This window comes from Salmo salar, chromosome 07 (assembly GCF_965601325.2).
Source record: "Salmo salar chromosome 07, fSalSal1, whole genome shotgun sequence".
Classification (NCBI taxonomy): Eukaryota; Metazoa; Chordata; class Actinopteri; order Salmoniformes; family Salmonidae; genus Salmo; species Salmo salar.
Genome location: NC_138297.1, coordinates 14,779,314 through 14,797,689, shown reverse-complemented (window position 1 = coordinate 14,797,689; position 18,376 = coordinate 14,779,314). Strand labels below are relative to the sequence as shown.

General features: G+C 42.2%; 1 protein-coding gene across 23 annotated transcripts in view; it reads left to right on the top strand.

Moving 5' to 3' along the window:
* Window positions 1-18,376, top strand: part of ank2b (ankyrin 2b, neuronal) — a 328,402-nt gene that overhangs the window by 221,446 nt on the left and 88,580 nt on the right. For 19 of the 23 annotated variants that reach the window (XR_014392867.1, XR_014392870.1, XR_014392869.1 and 16 more), the window contains exons 3-9: window positions 4,184-4,282; window positions 9,971-10,069; window positions 10,356-10,454; window positions 10,650-10,835; window positions 12,850-12,873; window positions 14,716-14,814; window positions 16,997-17,095. Coding sequence is in view for 18 of the 23 variants with exons in the window: in XM_082977374.1 (XP_082833500.1) it covers window positions 4,184-4,282; window positions 9,971-10,069; window positions 10,356-10,454; window positions 10,650-10,835; window positions 12,850-12,873; window positions 14,716-14,814; window positions 16,997-17,095 (705 nt within the window). In the remaining 5 variants the exon portion in view is untranslated. Of the gene's footprint in view, window positions 1-4,183; window positions 4,283-9,970; window positions 10,070-10,355; window positions 10,455-10,649; window positions 10,836-12,849; window positions 12,874-14,715; window positions 14,815-14,966; window positions 15,001-16,996; window positions 17,096-18,376 lie in introns of those variants that run through there. The other 4 variants (XM_045721528.2, XM_082977371.1, XM_045721537.2 and 1 more) reach the window with 2 other exon arrangements.

Here is an 18,376-nt window from a genome sequence, read left to right as displayed (position 1 = left end):
ACGCAGACACTCGTTGACGCGCGTGAGCAGTTTCAACTAAATTATTGAATAACATGTATGTGAGGCAAGGATCAGAGCGCTAGCTTTTTTTGCGACATTCTCTAGTCATCAATAGTCTATAGTCGCACCATTCAACCCATATATGTTTTGATTTGTAAGGCTTTCTGAGGTTTGTATCATTCACGACTAAAGTTGCCAAATAACTCAAAATCTGGCGAATAGGACCTGTTTCAATTTATCACTTTTACACTTAACATAGTCATTTCATATGCTTACTCTCGCTCCGGAATGGGCAAAATATCCTTTCTGTTTTATCTGTTTTATTCAGCTAAGTTCAATTATATTCTTCTTACTATAAAATCATAGAATATAAAATAATGGCACATGATTTATAAGCATATCTTGTCTATGGCATGGTGCATAGCCAGATAACATACAGTAGGCCAACTCATATTCTGTTCTTTGTAAATACATTTTCTTCATATCATAATGTTTCTTCAGACCTGCCTAAAATAAATAATGGATTTATTGTGATGGTGTATATTCCATTTATTTATTCCATTTTTTTAAATGTAGATGTTCCAAAGCCTAGTATGCGGCTTGTAGTTGTGGAGCCTGGAGTTGCTAAACGTGTTTAATTGACGGTCAGTTACGGTGAGACCAGCAGGCTTTTGCATGACAATAATCATGACCGCCACAGCCCTACTCTCAGCTACCTCTAATTGATAAACTACATTTCCGCCACATTACATCTGTATTAGGGTGAATTTAATATTATATGATTACAAGTTGTTATCAGTGATAGTGTCTGGCCAAGCTGATGTAATGGCTGTGGGGACCAGTAGGTACTGTAGGTTAGGAACTTGTTGTGTGACAGAGTGTCATGCCTGTAGTAGACTACAGAGAGGGTTTATGAATGGGGGATTCTGGGACAGTATGGGGTTGTTGTGGGCAGAGATGGATGGGGCTCTATGGGAGTGCCAGGGGCAGAGGATTTTCTTTGAGATTGTGGGGGATCCCCACCACAGAGAAGTGAATACAGACTGTCCCTGCTGTTAACCACCTCCCTGTCTCCATAGGGACAAACGACAGAGGCAGCCATTCATCTCTGAAGTCCATAGAGTAGGGACTTAAAAAAAATAACTGCTCTGTTCCATTTGGGTAGTGACAGGAGTGGAGGTGCTATTGCAGCCTGTCCGGCTGTCATTGAGTTATCCCCAATGCCATCTCTGAGGAGGACGTGTGTTAACAAGGGCAGGTTAAAAGGGGTTCCTTCTTTTTTTATTTCTTTTTATTTCACCTTTATTTAACCAGGTTGGCTATTTGAGAACAAGTTCTCATTTACAACTGCGACCTCTACAGGGAGTTTGTAAGGTGTTTGTCTACCCTCTACATTTTGCCTTCAGTACAGTATTGGGGCAAGGCCCTACAATTACACAATACTGAAATAGAGCTGGAAATAGAGCTGGTTTTTGCTACTAAGTGATGTGAGGACAGGCTAAGTGAGCAGGTGGTGCATACTTCTACGTCAAATGCAGCGTGTCTTTCCGCCTCCCTCTCTGTTATACAACAAGCTCCTTCAGGGCAGTGCACAAAACATCCCACACTTTTCTTGTACAATATATGATACACTTCTTTTGTAGACAAGTGTAGATAGAGTAGACCCATTTATTCTCACTACCAGTTTCCGCCGTCGATAGGGGGCCTTGCTGTAAGTACAGGGACCCTCAGGAGCGGTTCAGTTCATTATAAGCAGGGCCCGCGTGACATAGTCTGTTTGGGTTGACCAGGCTACAGAGGAGATTACATATTGACTGAGCGGCCCTTTTGAAACACTAGACATATTCTCCCTGGTGAAAGAGTAGTTGAATCAGTTTTGGGTCACTGGTACTCGCCTCCTGGCCCACAAGACAGAGTACTATAACCCTATAACTCTTCTCCTTCTGCTATTCTTGTACACATACAGTATATATAATATCTATTAATACACAACAATACACGCAAATCTAAAAAGTAAAATAATTGAATTAAGAAATATAGAAATATTAGGATGAGCAATGTTGGAGTCTGGAGTGTATATATTCATATATAGATATAGATATATAGATAGATATTTACACTGCGGACTCCGACATTGCTCTTCCTAATATTTCTATATTTCTTAATTCAATTATTTTACTTTTAAATGTGTGTATTGTTGTGTATTGTTAGATGTTACTGCACTGTTGGAGCTAGGAACACAAGCATTTCACTACACCCGCAAAAACATTTCATTAGACTGAAAGAGGGCCATTCATGAGGGAAACAATAGTAGTCATGCTTTCCTTTCATCATCTCAATCCTCCCTCCTTCTCATTGGCCAAACTCACTTTACTTCCCGCCCCTTAATTTCTCTCCTCTCTCATTGGCTCCGTCGGTCATGCCTATTCTGTCAATCATCCCCTCATGTTGTGGTGTTTTGGGAATTAACGCTTAGGTTCCTTAATCCGCAGGGTAATCTGCCTAGAGTGATATTGAAATGTAATCTTCATTTCTTTCCTTCCCAGGCATTTAGGATCTATTTATAGCCCCAACAACAATCTTTTATTAGGTTCAGGACCGCAATTATACAGAGGGAAATCACCTAGTCTTTAGCCAATTGAACTGGGACCAGTTGGTATATCTGAGTCTTGATATATCTGAGTTAGTCTTGGATGGATGTTCTGATCTAGGGTCAGGTCTTATGGGTGTCTGGAAAGGAAATGCTTGGGTGGTATCCAGATTGTCATACCTTCAAATCGACCTTGTGCTGTAATGGGATATTCTGTAATACCGGCACTGAACACAAGGGGTGCTATTTTCAAACCCCACTGAGCCTTAGCATGCTAACAAGTATATATAAAATCACATAGAGAATGCTAACTAAACACGCATTGCAAACATTTTATACATTCTCTGACCTAAAGTATTTGCAGGACAGATATCCCAGCTCATAAAGTTATACAAGTAACAAAAAAATTATACTCCCAGTTTGCTGCACAAAACAAATATTAGACAGCAAGGCTTTTGATCCAGGAAGGAATTCTCTGCTGTTACCAAGCAACGATTGATTTTGGAAGAAGCTAATCACTTAGCTAGATAGCTAACTAGCTACTAAATTAGCAAATTAAGTGCTTAACTGCAGAGCATTTAAGCATATTTTAGGCATATTTTAAGATATTTAGCTGGCAAACATTTAGTTGTGAATTCTATACTGTAATTACATCACCCATGCTGCACAACAGTGAGTGACTCACAAGGCTCCGGTCTCTCGTCATTGTGTGCTCGTAAACAAACAGCACGTGACTGGGGACTATTGGCAAGCTTCATAGGGAAAAATTATGTGACAGTTGAAATGAAGAAAGCAATGTTTTTATCTCCTAACGTATTACACAAGTTGACTACAGTTATTTACTTAAGTAGCTACAAATATTCAAATGTATACATTTTTTTTTTTTTTTTTAATAGTTTCAACGGTATTGACGGTTTTGAAAAAAAAATATTTCCAAATATCCTGGTATACGGTATATACAGCTACTGTCCAAGCTTAATAGGTGGACTAGCCATACATAAGTCTCAGCAATACCTGACTCTGCTGTTCTGGGGACAGTTACATTCAATGAACAGAATTACACACCACACACCAAGCAAACACCAGATTGCTACATGCATTAACACACACACACACACACACACACACAAACACAAACACACACACACACACACACACACAAACACACACACACACACACACACACACACACACACACACACACACACACACACACACACACCTGATAGGCCTTATTAATACCACCAGGCCTACATAGTAAATCCTGGACTGGCCCTAGTCCACCACCATCGTGACATGGCGCAAATTCTAACCTCCAGTAGTGGCTTTGATATTTCTATCAGTCACCCCGTCAAGTGAGAAAGTAGACAACACGGTTTCACAGCCAAGAGAAGGAGGGAGAGAGAGAGAGAGAGAGAGGGAGAGGGAGGGAGTGAGAGCGAGAGAGGGAGAGGGGCACCGTTAGGTTATGGACCTTGAGGTACACCCAGTCTCTTCTCTCATTCCTTTTTTTCTTTTTGTGTCAATCCTCCATTTTGTTTTGAAGCTGACCTATCTTCTTGTGTGTGTCCCCCTTCTTCTCTTCTTCCTCAGAATGGGCTCAACGCGTTGCACCTGGCAGCTAAGGAGGGCCATGTGGAGCTGGTCCAGGAGCTGCTGGAGAGAGGCTCGGCTGTGGACTCGTCCACCAAGGTGGGTTCCCTTACCGTTCTACCGTACAGTATGTGAGGCTAGCACAGTGTGAGGCTAGCACAGGTAGGTAGTCTATTGATTCATCCACAGCTGAGTAGAGGCAGATTTGTGAAAGACTTGTTAGGAGCTTGAATTCTGGCCAGGTTTTAAAATGATATTTCTCTCAGCTGCTTTGGACTTAAGATCATAATCAAGTGAAAGCTCTCCAAAGATGACTTCAGGTTTTGCTTTTCTTCAGCGGTGAAATCGGATAACTGTGCATTGTTTTGTTTTGTTTTGGCTTGATGTTGTACATTCCAACTGGGATAAAATCTTTCAAACAACCCAAAAAATGGGATGCATTTCTCAGAAAAGTCTGCTCTTTCAATGTATCGGTCTCCAAATTAGGGACCCGAAACGTGGATAAAGTGTCACACACGGGGTTAACCAGGTCAAAATCCTGAAACGGCTGTAGTCCTACATTAACCTGACTCATAACCTTTTCACAGTGAGACTATATTACCATACCCAGGGCAGTCAGCCATATCCCAATGCCCCCAACACTCAATGCACTGCAACCTAACTGTAACCTAATGCTGTCACATGACTGTGCACTCTAGCTTCAGAGTACTGGGGTGTAGCAGGCAGGAAAGGGGATACTGCTAGTTTCAATTGGAGGTAGTAATGCCAAGCTGTGGAAATGGAGAAGGCCTATTCCTTCTAAGCAACATGTTTGGGTGTCATGTGACTTGTTAGATTTTAAAATGTAGATTCAACAGTTATTTCTTTATTGTTTTTTATTTCACCTTTTATTTAACCAGGTAGGCAAGTTGAGAACATGTTCTCATTTACAACTGCGACCTGGCCAAGATAAAGCAAAGCAGTTCGACACATACAACAACACAGAGTTACACATGGGATAAACAAACATACAGTCAGTAATACAGTAGAAAAAGTCTACATACAGTGTGTGCAAATGAGGTAGGATAAGGGAGGTAAGGCAATAAATAGGCCATGGTGGCGAAGTAATTATATTATAGCAATTAAACACTGGAATGGTAGATGTGCAGAAGATGAATGTGCAAGTAGAGATACTGGGGTGCAAAGGAGCAAGATAAATAAATAAATACAGTATGGGGATGAGGTAGTTGGATGGGCTATTTACAGATGGACTATGTACAGGTGCAGTGATCTGTGAGCTGCTCTGACAGCTGGTGCTTAAAGTGAGGGAGATATGAGTCTCCAGCTTCAGTGATTTTTTCAGTTCGTTCCAGTCAGAGAACTGGAAGGAAAGGCGGCCAAAGGAAGAATTGGCTTTGGGGGTGAATTTACAGTTGGTGTTTTTGCCTCGTGGTTGGTGTTTGAATGGCTGACATGGTGCCATTTGAGGTGCCTCTCCAAGTAATTGTTTAATACTACTCTATATCCAGGACTGACTCGTCTTGTGTTGAGCATCATTCACTGGGTCGTGTTTAATTATTTTTACTGTACATTACTAATTTTAAGTGTGTATTTTGACATCCCAATAAGCCTACACCAAACTTGAGGTAGATTGTCACTGAAACAAGTGTCTTGACGTGACTTGTTAATCACTGTGTCCTAATTAAAAGCATTTAGGGATTAATCCTAGGCTGTTGCTGGTATGAGTGATAACTCCCATTATCTCTGGCTGTCTGTGTAACAGCATCATTAGGAAGGCATTATCACTGGCTGTCTGTGTCACAGCATCATTAGGAAGGCATTATCCCTGGCTGTCTGTGTCACGGCATCATTAGGAAGGCATTATCCCTGGCTGTCTGTGTCACATCATCATTAGGAAGGCATTATCCCTGGCTGTCTGTCACATCATTATTAGGAAGGCATTATCTCTAGCTGTCTGTGTCATGGCATCATTAGGATGGCATTATCCCTGGCTGTCTGTGTCACAGCATCATTAGGAAGGCATTATCCCTGGCTGTCTGTGTCATGGCATCATTAGGAAGGCATTATCTCTGGCTGTCTGTGTCACATCATCATTAGGAAGGCATTATCTCTAGCTGTCTGTGTCACGGCATCATTAGGAAGGCATTATCCCTGGCTGTCTGTGTCACAGCATCATTAGGAAGGCATTTTCTCTGGCTGTCTGTGTCACAGCATCATTAGGAAGGCATTTTCTCTGGCTGTCTGTGTCACAGCATCATTAGGAAGGCATTTTCTCTGGCTGTCTGTGTCACAGCATCATTAGGAAGGCATTTTCTCTGGCTGTCTGTGTCACAGCATCATTAGGAAGGCATTTTCTCTGGCTGTCTGTGTCACAGCATCATTAGGAAGGCATTTTCTCTGGCTGTCTGTGTCACAGCATCATTAGGAAGGCATTTTCTCTGGCTGTCTGTGTCACAGCATCATTAGGAAGGCATTTTCTCTGGCTGTCTGTGTCACAGCATCATTAGGAAGGCATTTTCTCTGGCTGTCTGTGTCACGGCATCATTAGGAAGGCATTATCTCTGGCTGTCTGTGTCACGGCATCATTAGGAAGGCATTATCCCTGGCTGTCTGTGTCACAGCATCATTAGGAAGGCATTTTCTCTGGCTGTCTGTGTCACAGCATCATTAGGAAGGCATTTTCTCTGGCTGTCTGTGTCACAGCATCATTAGGAAGGCATTTTCTCTGGCTGTCTGTGTCACAGCATCATTAGGAAGGCATTTTCTCTGGCTGTCTGTGTCACAGCATCATTAGGAAGGCATTTTCTCTGGCTGTCTGTGTCACGGCATCATTAGGAAGGCATTATCCCTGGCTGTCTGTGTCACATCATCATTAGGAAGGCATTATCTCTGGCTGTCTGTGACACAGCATCATTAGGAAGGCATTTTCTCTGGCTGTCTGTGTCACGGCATCATTAGGAAGGCATTTTCTCTGGCTGTCTGTGTCACGGCATCATTAGGAAGGCATTATCCCTGGCTGTCTGTGTCACATCATCATTAGGAAGGCATTATCCCTGGCTGTCTGTCACATCATTATTAGGAAGGCATTATCTCTAGCTGTCTGTGTCACGGCATCATTAGGAAGGCATTATCCCTGGCTGTCTGTGTCACATCATCATTAGGAAGGCATTATCTCTGGCTGTCTGTGACACAGCATCATTAGGAAGGCATTTTCTCTGGCTGTCTGTGTCACAGCATCATTAGGAAGGCATTTTCTCTGGCTGTCTGTGTCATGGCATCATTAGGAAGGCCCCCTCAACTCCATCACTGAGCCATGGGTGTCTGTGGATATGCCTGTCTGTCTGGGTTGTCAGTGATGGATTGAATGAATGATGATGGGTGATAAAATGATGAATGGGAGTTGCTGTAGAGTAATTTGATGGCGGTATGACAGTCATTTGTGTGGTAACGAAAATGTCATAACACTAATGAGGGAGGGAGTAGGGTATAGTTAGTTGTACAAGGTTTGATCAGAGTGCCAATTATGCTGTGATATATACTGTCTCTATTTTTCGTGGGACCTCCTTGTGCATGATTTTTTTTTATGGGCCTAATATATAGTAAACAAAATGTATTACTTTTTAATTTGGCATGAACACAACCAGTCATGATGTTTTCATCTTATTGTCAACAAATTATAAGTAGGCTACCTGCACATGTTCGTCCACTCCAAAATAATTCCAGCATTCAAACAGTCCCGACTCGCGTCATTTGATAAATGGAAAGACACATCTGTTATAAAACACCAAAAAGTGTGATGACATCAGGTGATTATCTCTGAGTGTAATGACATCTGATGATTATCTCTGAGTGTAATGACATCTGGTGATTATCTCTGAGTGTAATGACATCTGGTGATTATCTCTGAGTGTAATGACATCTGGTGATTATCTCTGAGTGTAATGACATCTGGTGATTATCTCTGAATGTAATGACATCTGGTGATTATCTCTGAGTGTAATGACATCTGGTGATTATCTCTGAGTGTAATGACATCTGGTGATTATCTCTGAGTGTAATGACATCTGGTGATTATCTCTGAGTGTAATGACATCTGGTGATTATCTCTGAGTGTAATGACATCTGGTGATTATCTCTGAGTTTAATGACATCTGGTGATTATCTCTGAGTGTGATGACATCTGGTGATTATCTCTGAGTTGAATGACATCTGGTGATTATCTCTGAGTGTGATGACATCTGGTGATTATCTCTGAATGTAATGACATCTGGTGATTATCTCTGAGTGTAATGACATCTGATGATTATCTCTGAATGTGGTTATATACACACAAAAATGTAATTATTTGTGGATAGTCAGATTAATATAATAGTTTGATATAAGCATTTACATGCTTTTCAAGAAGAACGATTTCCCTAATAATCCTGTTTCCATGGAGACATCTGAAATTAGGCTACCTGATGGCACTCTGCAGAAAATCACCAATCAAAATAAACATTCTTTCACAGCGAACATGTGATTTTTGGGAAGCACATGCGCAGATCTGGGTGGGCACAGGACACCTGGGAGGCTATGCTACAAGCCACGAGTTCACCAGCGCTGTCATTGCCAACCTAGCCGTCTGAGCTAGCCGTCTGAGCTAGCCTCATACTGGCATCTCTCTGCAGCTCGTAAACGTACACTTTATTTATTTACCTACTGTCTGCACTAATATCACTCAATATATTCAATTACACAACATTCTATATTAAGACCGATTTTCCATACAGCAGAGTTTCAGATATAGTAATGCCGATGAACCTTTTACTGCAGTGGGCTAAATCAGGGTCATTCTTGGTAGTCTTAAACAAAGTATAAACCTCACACTTGGTTATGGGCTCAACAAAAAGAAGACACCTGTACCATGTCAGATATAGAGTTGAAATGTATTCAGTTTTGAGTTTGCATCCCAATATTACACTTTATATACATCACAGAAGACTGAAATATAACCAAAACTGGATTTTTGTTGTAAAAAAACAAAACAAATCTTTATTAATGGGGACATTATGAAACATTTTAATAACATTCCACCCCATGAGGCCAAAGAGGGCACTTCTGGCTATGGTGTTTACGTGTTCTAATATTTTGAAAGATTGCTCAGAAAACCAGGTGTTTTAATCAGCGTATGCTTACTTCTATTTTGACATTACACCGATTAAGAATAGCAGAGTGAGGTGTTTACATGATTATTGCATAATCTGCCTACTGCCATAATCAGTTTAATATCAAATTATTAGTGTGCATGTAAACATACTTACTGGGTCTACACTTTTGTAGTCGGAATTAATGAATGCATCTCGTTGACAAAAGGACCTTTTTTTGTAGAAAGAAAAGTTGGGACACCTGAAAATGGCTGAGATATGTGACTGTCCCGGGATATGAGGACACATGGAACAAATAAGAATATTTGGGGGGTAGGGCGTCACTATAAATAAGAATTTGTTCTTAATTAACTGACTTGCCTAGTTAAAGGTTAAATAAGAAAGGTTGAAGGTTAAATAAAGATGAAATACAAAACTGTAATAGTAATACATGTTCCTGTATTTATTTGTGTTTTTAGGCCTATACAGTGCAAAGCGGTTCCTGTCATATATTCATGATGTGATATTCTCCTTCTGTCTGAGGTGAAATGTCAACCTCTTGTTATGTGTTTTAACTCCTCTAGCAACTCAACCCCCCAATGCTCCACGTTTTCCTTGTCCTTAAATACTGCTAGACGTACTGTCTGTGTGTTCTATCCACCAGAAAGGAAACACAGCCCTCCACATTGCCTCTCTGGCTGGACAGGCTGACGTAGTGAAGATGCTGGTGAAGCAGGGAGCAGAAATTAACTCTCAGTCTCAGGTAAGAGATACAGTAGCAAGGCGGCAGCTGTCTTGCTTTCGTCTCTAATCCCTACCAACTGATCAGGATTGCTGTGGCCATACAATGCTGTGGACATACCTGGCTATGGACATACCTGTGGACATATGGGCTAAGCACATACCCTCTTACTGTCCGGTGTGCAGCCAGTCATATGGATGTTGTATTGATTGATGCTCTACAAAATGGTGTCTTCCCAAAATGGTGTTCCCTGTACAGTTGTTGTTGTTAGGCTCTAAGGTCTAATGTTGCGCTGTTGTGTCTCCAGAATGGCTTCACTCCTCTGTACATGGCTGCTCAGGAGAACCATATAGATGTGGTCCGTTACCTTCTGGAGAACGGAGGTAACCAGAGCACCGCCACAGAGGTGAGGACGGAGTGTGTCTTTATGGCAGTCGTACGGTTAAAGTCACATTTTGACATAAATATCAAGATGTTACCAACGCCTACCATTTTGAACAATTTGTTCTGTTTTGAATAATTACATATCAACTCTATCCATCACCATTGTTTGTCTGTGGCTATGCTAACCTTCTCCCTACCCTTCTCCTCCCTCCTCCAGGATGGCTTCACCCCCCTGGCCATCGCTCTCCAGCAGGGCCACAACCAGGTGGTGTCTGTCCTGCTGGAGAATGACACCAAGGGCAAGGTGCGGCTGCCCGCCCTGCACATCGCCGCCCGCAAGGACGACACCAAGTCAGCAGCGCTGCTCCTCCAGAACGACCACAACGCCGACGTCCAGTCCAAGGTACGGCTGGAGGGAAGGGCTTACTGGTAAAAACAGGCATATGTGTCATTGGGTTAGCATATGTCTGTGGTGCTAGGACCATGTGTTGTTAATGGTGAAAGCCTGTAAGGAAATATAATACAGTGTGTTACAGTTTAGTTTGTCAGCACTTTGTGGCGTATGGTATAAATAAGAACATGGTGTAAGGAGACTGCGTCAGTGTTGACATTATTTCCTGTCCGACTCTGTCTGTCTGTCTGTCTGTCTGTCTGTCTGTCTGTCTGTCTGTCTGTCTGTCTGTCTGTCTGTCTGTCTGTCTGTCTGTCTGTCTGTCTGTCTGTCTGTCTGTCTGTCTGTCTGTCTGTCTGTCTGTCTGTCTGTCTGTCTGTCTGTCGCTCTCTCTCTCTGTGCATCTCTGTCTCTGTGCATCTCTGTCTCTGTGCATCTCTGTCTCTGTGCATCTCTGTCTCTGTGCATCTCTTGCTCTCTGTCTCTCTGTCTCTCTCTCTCTCTTTCTCCTTCAGTGTCTGTGTGCCTGCCACGTGTTCCTTGGTCCTGCCACTAACCAGGCCTCTTACTCTTCCTGTCTTATCTGTCTGTCTGACCCACTCACGCCCTCCTCCCCCCTATCACTTGCTACCGCCGTGTTTATGTCTAGCACTGTATGGAGTGTGCTATTGTCCACAGGTCGTATTGTTGAATATCACAATTTAAGGGCCGTATGCATGCACCCTTGGGGGATTACTGTGGAAACGGCGTGGGGTGTGAAGGGATGGGCTGTGGCTAGAGTGAAGTGCAGTTTCCCTTGTTTTGAAAGACAGTAGCCCAAACTGAAATAATATTCAATAACTGTCCAAAAGGTCTTCCCTGCAGCACTGCTGATTTCCGAAGCTGGTTGACCAGTTAATGTCATTGATTGGCCAACATCCACTCACCTGCATTACCCAGGCCTGAATCAGTCCTTTTAATTGATTGATTGATTGTTTGACTTTTGGGTAAAACAGCTGGCACAGTTTAAAAACCAATTGAAAGTAAAAAGAACCCCAGAGGATAAAACATAACATCGTATTTCCAATGTGGTCCTCGGTGTAGGACGACAACAGGAGTGAAAACTAGCAGTGTTGTGGTTCACCAGGTCGTCAACAGCCCCGCGCTGTAAACACATGGCACACCAGTTCTAATTGATGTTGTCATTGAACGTAACATTGTCCTTGTGTCAGACCTAATGCTAATGTTATGAAATCATATTACATCATGTATGCAGCCATGACATGCTGTTTGCAGCTCAGCTGTTTTCATGAAATACTCTTGGTGAGCCACAGGGGAGACCCAGAGGAGGGTGGATGAAGAGTGCAGCATGCCAACACACTCACGTCAACTCACACACTCTCTCACACACACCCACTATCGCACACACCCACTATCACACACGCCCACTATCACACACTATGGCTGCATTTACACAGGCACAGCCCAATTCGGATATTCTTTCCACTAATTGGTCTTTTGACCAATCACGTCAGATCTTTTCACATCAGATATTTTCCAGAGCTGATCTAATTTATCGAAAGATCATTTAGTGAAAAAATTATAAACGCAAACATGAAAGTCGTCTGACTTTACCTGAATTAGTTTGGAAATCACCACCGTCTTAAAGTCTTACTTTGAATTGTAAAAACACTATACATTTGCAACTCTCTAGTGAGTTTGGCCTTGTGGCACAAAATGGCTGCCATGCATCACTGTGGCCTGTTGCATAGCGACAGTAAGGCCTGCTCATAGATAATAGTATTGTGTACAGTATAGCTCCATGGGCTTGCTTCCCTCATTGTAAAACATCGGAAGGTTTTTGGATGAAAAGATACTATAAAGCATACACAGTTTAGCGATAAAGCAGTTTTTTTTAAGAGAATCGTACCACTCTAGCCACGTTGCCAGTATTCTTTGTACTGCGTAACTACCCTGATTCTGAGCGTCTGTACGACTGTGTGTGAAATATCTCAAGTCTTTCCCTTCCTCGTCTCTACTGCTTCAGATGATGGTCAATAGGACTACGGAGGTATAACCACTATGTCTACCACTCCAGCCTTGACCATAAAACACATCACTTTTCTGTTTTGTCTTTTGTCCCTTCACCACTTTATTTCCCTCACGTCTATAGCACTGCACGGTGGCAAATAGCCGCGGGTCTTTTGATTTTGTTCTGTAATGCCAATTATAAACTGGGTGGTTCAAGCTCTGAATGCTGATTGGCTGACTGCCGTGGTATATCAGAACGTATACCATGGGTATGACAAAACTTTGTATTTTTACTGCTATAATCACGTTGGTATCCAGTTTATAATAGCAATAAGCGACCTCAGGGTTTGTGGTATTTGGCCAATATACCACGGCTAAGGGCTGTGTCCAGGCACTCCGCGTTGCGTCGTGCTTAAGAACAGCCATTAGCTGTGGTATATTAGCCATGTACCACACCCCCCCAGGCCTTAAGTACGCATGGCTTTTCTGTTGATATAACAGCTGATATATATTTTTTCACAACTCAGTAGTTTGTCTTTCAGTTAGAAAATGGTTATCTGTTCATTTTTACTTTGTGCGTACTTTTGACTTCCTTTCTATTTTGATTGGTTGAGTCTCTGTAGTTTTATTGATGCTATGACAAGCTCAGCAAGCTTGATTGCTGAAAACCTCCAATATATTTCACCTCTAATACAAAACATTTCACACGAAGATGATAGACTTTTCATAATGATGAATAAAGCTTTTTGACAGGGTGTTTGTTAACATATAGAACACCTATATGTTGTGTTGCATGCCATTAATATATTAACTAAATGTATGTTATTTGACAAAACACACATTTTTTATTGTTATAATGAGGTCAGGAGTGCCACATTTTCATAATTACAAGGAGCTTGAGATTAGATAAAGAAATATATCAATGCAAATATATGTACATTATTCTTGCATTCAAACATGTTTTTATGCAGTATATTATACTCCCCGATGCAATGTCATGATATTACATCAATCCAAAAGTATCCAGGTGCTTTGCAAATAATTTGCAGGACCAATAGCATGATGCATCCTGTCTATTTTAATTTGCACCATTATCAGCTATCAGCTTTAAATGTGTAATTTTGAATCATCGCGTAGTCTACAATTCTTCACACTTTTGTAAATAATGTTTTCACATTAAATCGGACCATGGCTTTCAGAATGGAAAGGTAAGCCAAGAATTTCACAATACTCCAACCGCTCTGATTTCTCTCTGATTTCTTAGAATTCCTACCATGACAATATGCAGTACAGTGACATAGTGCACTTTGGTGTTGATAAAAAATACAGTCATGTTTAAAATAAAAAAAATAAAAATCCTTCTCTGTCCTGTAAATGTGTGCTTAACTAATACTGTATCAGTTGTTTGGTTGATATTAACAGTCTGTAACTAATGTATGTCTATTTGGTTTTTATTTCCTTCATTTATTCATTATTATTATTTATTTAAATGTAGACACTGTTGTTTCTATTTTGTTCTAACTGTAGGATCACCAGTTGCATGGTGGAGATCTTTCTGAGTTTGTGTTTGTGTGTATGCGTACACTACGGAATTTGTGTGTAAGTGCGTAATCGAATCATGATTTTCTGAAACTGAATTTTAAGATTTCTTTCCTTCCCTTCGTCTCTTTGGTTTCCTCCCTCTTCAATTTTTTTAATATTTTGACTATTCATTTCCTTTTCTTTCTTTCTTTTTGTTGACGTGATGCGACTGCTGCATGCTGGGATGGTGGAGGTCAAGGGTGAAGGGTCAGATTTTGGGGTCATGAATGAGTCTACTATCTAACCCACTCTGTCTCTCTCTCTCCCTCCCGCTCTCTGTGTCCGCCCCCCTGTGTTACAGAGTGGATTCACGCCACTGCATATCGCTGCCCACTATGGAAACGTGAACGTGTCCACCTTACTGCTGAACCGTGGGGCGGCTGTGGACTTCACAGCCAGGGTGAGTAGTGTACCATTACCTCTACCTCTGATCTGGAGTCAGCTGTGGACTTCACAGCCAGGGTGAGTAGTGTACCATTACCTCTACCTCTGATCTGGAGTCAGCTGTGGACTTCACAGCCAGGGTGAGTAGTGTACCATTACCTCTACCTCTGATCTGGAGTCAGCTGTGGACTTCACAGCCAGGGTGAGTAGTGTACCATTACCTCTACCTCTGATCTGGAGTCAGCTGTGCCTCCATTGTGCCACATGGTCCTGGGCACCATTAATATAGACCTTTACTGGGACTAGTGCACAGTTTGTATGTAATAGGAAGGGCTGCCCACACACTGTGCCAACCCTGCACAGAATCCAAGAGCCATAAACAACAGGAGACTTTAAAACACGTACACACGCGCTCTGAGCGAGTAGAGTGTACTGCTCTTTAGGAACCCACAGTCTGCTAATTATATGCTTTCTAGGACAATGACGCAATCCGCCTCAGCACTTCCCCTTTTCTCTGAATCATCATTTCGATGTGTCTCCATCAGTCACTCAAGGGAAGACGTACTGTACTGTACTGTACTGTACAACCACTCAGACAGAAGAGAGGAACCAGGAGAATGGGAGAAAGCCTGTCTTTTTTAGGAGTTGAGACCCAAAGGCAGAGACAGGGACAGTGGTCTGTTCAAGCTGAAAGGTTACTTTAAGGTCACAGACTCAAGCAGTACTCTTCTTGACTCTCAGACTGTGTGTGTGTGTGTGTGTGTGTGTGTGTGTGTGTGTGTGTGTGTGTGTGTGTGTGTGTGTGTGTGTGTGTGTGTGTGTGTGTGTGTGTGTGTGTGTGTGTGTGTGTGTGTGTGGCGTGCGTGCACATGTGCGTCCGTGGGAATCTTTTAATTTGCAGAAACGTAACACTCAAAACCCCTGTCATTTCTGCTATGTCACACTTTCTCAGGTGATTTTAGTCACAGTTATCCTCACAAAGCTGTGTGTCCCGCAGTGCTTTGGGCCAGGCGATCAGCTTTCACATGGTCAGGATTTCACAGACAGCAGAGGAGTGGCCGGACACCAAGACATCAGAACACATCCTAAGAGGATGAATGAACAGGAAGACATTGTCAGCAATTCAATTCAATTAAAACTTTATTGTCCCAGCAGGGAAATTCATTGAGGCATATTAGAAAGCATGAACTACCCCCACTGTCTGAAAAACAACATTAAACCTAATAGAAACTGTGTTCTGGCCAATTGTCTACAGTAGTATTGTGGTTATATAACAGTAACTAACACACTTTTGTACATAGCGCTGTTCCGTACAATTTACCTTATTTTAGCGGCCAAAAAACATAATACTTCCATGTCAACATTGTAAAGCACAATTTCTCCCCTTTCCAGCAAAATCAATGATGAGACCTTCATGCTGCCCATCTCTGCATGATTGAAGAAGGCAATGAGCTCTGTCGGATTTAAAAAAATGTCGGGTGGGAAAGCGAAACCTACTGTGTGATAGTGAAAGGGGGAGATATGTCTTGTGGGGAAACAGCTTTTTTTCACCCGATCTGTCCAACTTATCACCTCTAAAATGTAAATAAGACTCTATAAAGAGTTTATATAATGTGTCATTACATACCTGTTTGAAGGTTTGTGTTGAATTTGAATGGGTTTTTTAGGGCGGCTCCAAAGTTATCTTCAGAAGTAAACAGCGGCTGTCGCAGCTTTTGAGCATCATGATGGCTTGCAGTGATGTCACAAAAAATGAATGCATTCAGTTGTACAATTGACTAGTTATCCCCCTGACCCCTTACCCTGTCCCTTTCTTGTTTTTAATCTGCGAGAGAAGCACCACACCTGGTGGAAAGAGGCTGTATGACACAAAATGAGTTGCATTATGAATGCTCTACGGTGCATCATGACACCTCACAATTTAACGTACAGCGTCAGAGGGGTCCGTCTTTTTCAGCTTCTCTCCAATACTATCGGGCCATTACCATGTCAGTCAGTGCTTGAATAGAAATCTAGTTCACAACCCGGATGTTGATGCCAGCACTGTCGCTACAGTCGCTACATTCGTTTTCATTGCAGCCTCGTTTGAATGCCGTGATTGCGCACATTTGTACGGAATGGGGTTAGTCACCGTTACCATTAGTTAATTAGTTTATTTAGATTTGAATGTGTCTTCCATTGTGTTCTATTTGTTTCAGAATGGGATCACGCCCCTCCACGTGGCCTCCAAGCGTGGTAACACTAACATGGTGCGCCTCCTACTGGACAGGGGGTCTCAGATCGACGCTAAGACTAGGGTAAGTCCACACACACACACACACACACACACACACACACACACACACACACACACACACACACACACACACACACACACACACACCACACACACACTACATACAGTACACTAAAAGAGTTACTAAACCCAGAGGCACAACATCCCGAGACTTCTGGGAATGCGTGCGAAACAGACCAAACAGACCAGAACGGGGTTTGGGGTTGGTTGTTCATTTTCTGGAAATATAAAAGACACAACCTAGATCAGAGCCCATGTCTTAAGTAGTTGAACATGTTATAACTCCAACCTCGTGAACGTGACAAACTGACACGTTTTTGTCAAAAACAACCTTTGATTTGTGCCTTTGATTTGACGACCGTTAGACCCGATGAGCTTAGTTAGCCAACGTCGCCATGCCATCGTATACAAGTGTGATCAGGGATTTCTATTGGAGAAGCAGTTTCTAGTATCTTCATACTGTACTGTCTTTGGTACATACACACACACACGTGCATACACACACCGTTGGCCTGTGTGTGTGTGTGTGTGTGTGTGTGTGTGTGTGTGTGTGTGTGTGTGTGTGTGTGTGTGTGTGTGTGTGTGTGTGTGTGTGTGTGTGTGTGTGTGTGTATTCTTACATTTGTGTACTGTATAAGTGTGCCCACTGTTCATACTGTATGTGGGTGTAGGATGTATTGATCAGTATGAGAGAGGGTCAGTGAGTGTGTACTGTATGTAGGATGTATTGATCAGTATGAGAGAGGGTCAGTGAGTGTGTACTGTATGTAGGATGTATTGATCAGTATGAGAGAGGGTCAGTGAGTGTGTACTGTATGTAGGATGTATTGATCAGTATGAGAGAGGGTCAGTGAGTGTGTACTGTATGTAGGATGTATTGATCAGTATGAGAGAGGGTCAGTGAGTGTGTACTGTATGTAGGATGTATTGATCAGTATGAGAGAGGGTCAGTGAGTGTGTACTGTATGTAGGATGTATTGATCAGTATGAGAGAGGGTCAGTGAGTGTGTACTGTATGTAGGATGTATTGATCAGTATGAGAGAGGGTCAGTGAGTGTGTACTGTATGTAGGATGTATTGATCAGTATGAGAGAGGGTCAGTGAGTGTGTACTGTATGTAGGATGTATTGATCAGTATGAGAGAGGGTCAGTGAGTGTGTACTGTATGTAGGATGTATTGATCAGTATGAGAGAGGGTCAGTGAGTGTGTACTGTATGTAGGATGTATTGATCAGTATGAGAGAGGGTCAGTGAGTGTGTACTGTATGTAGGATGTATTGAT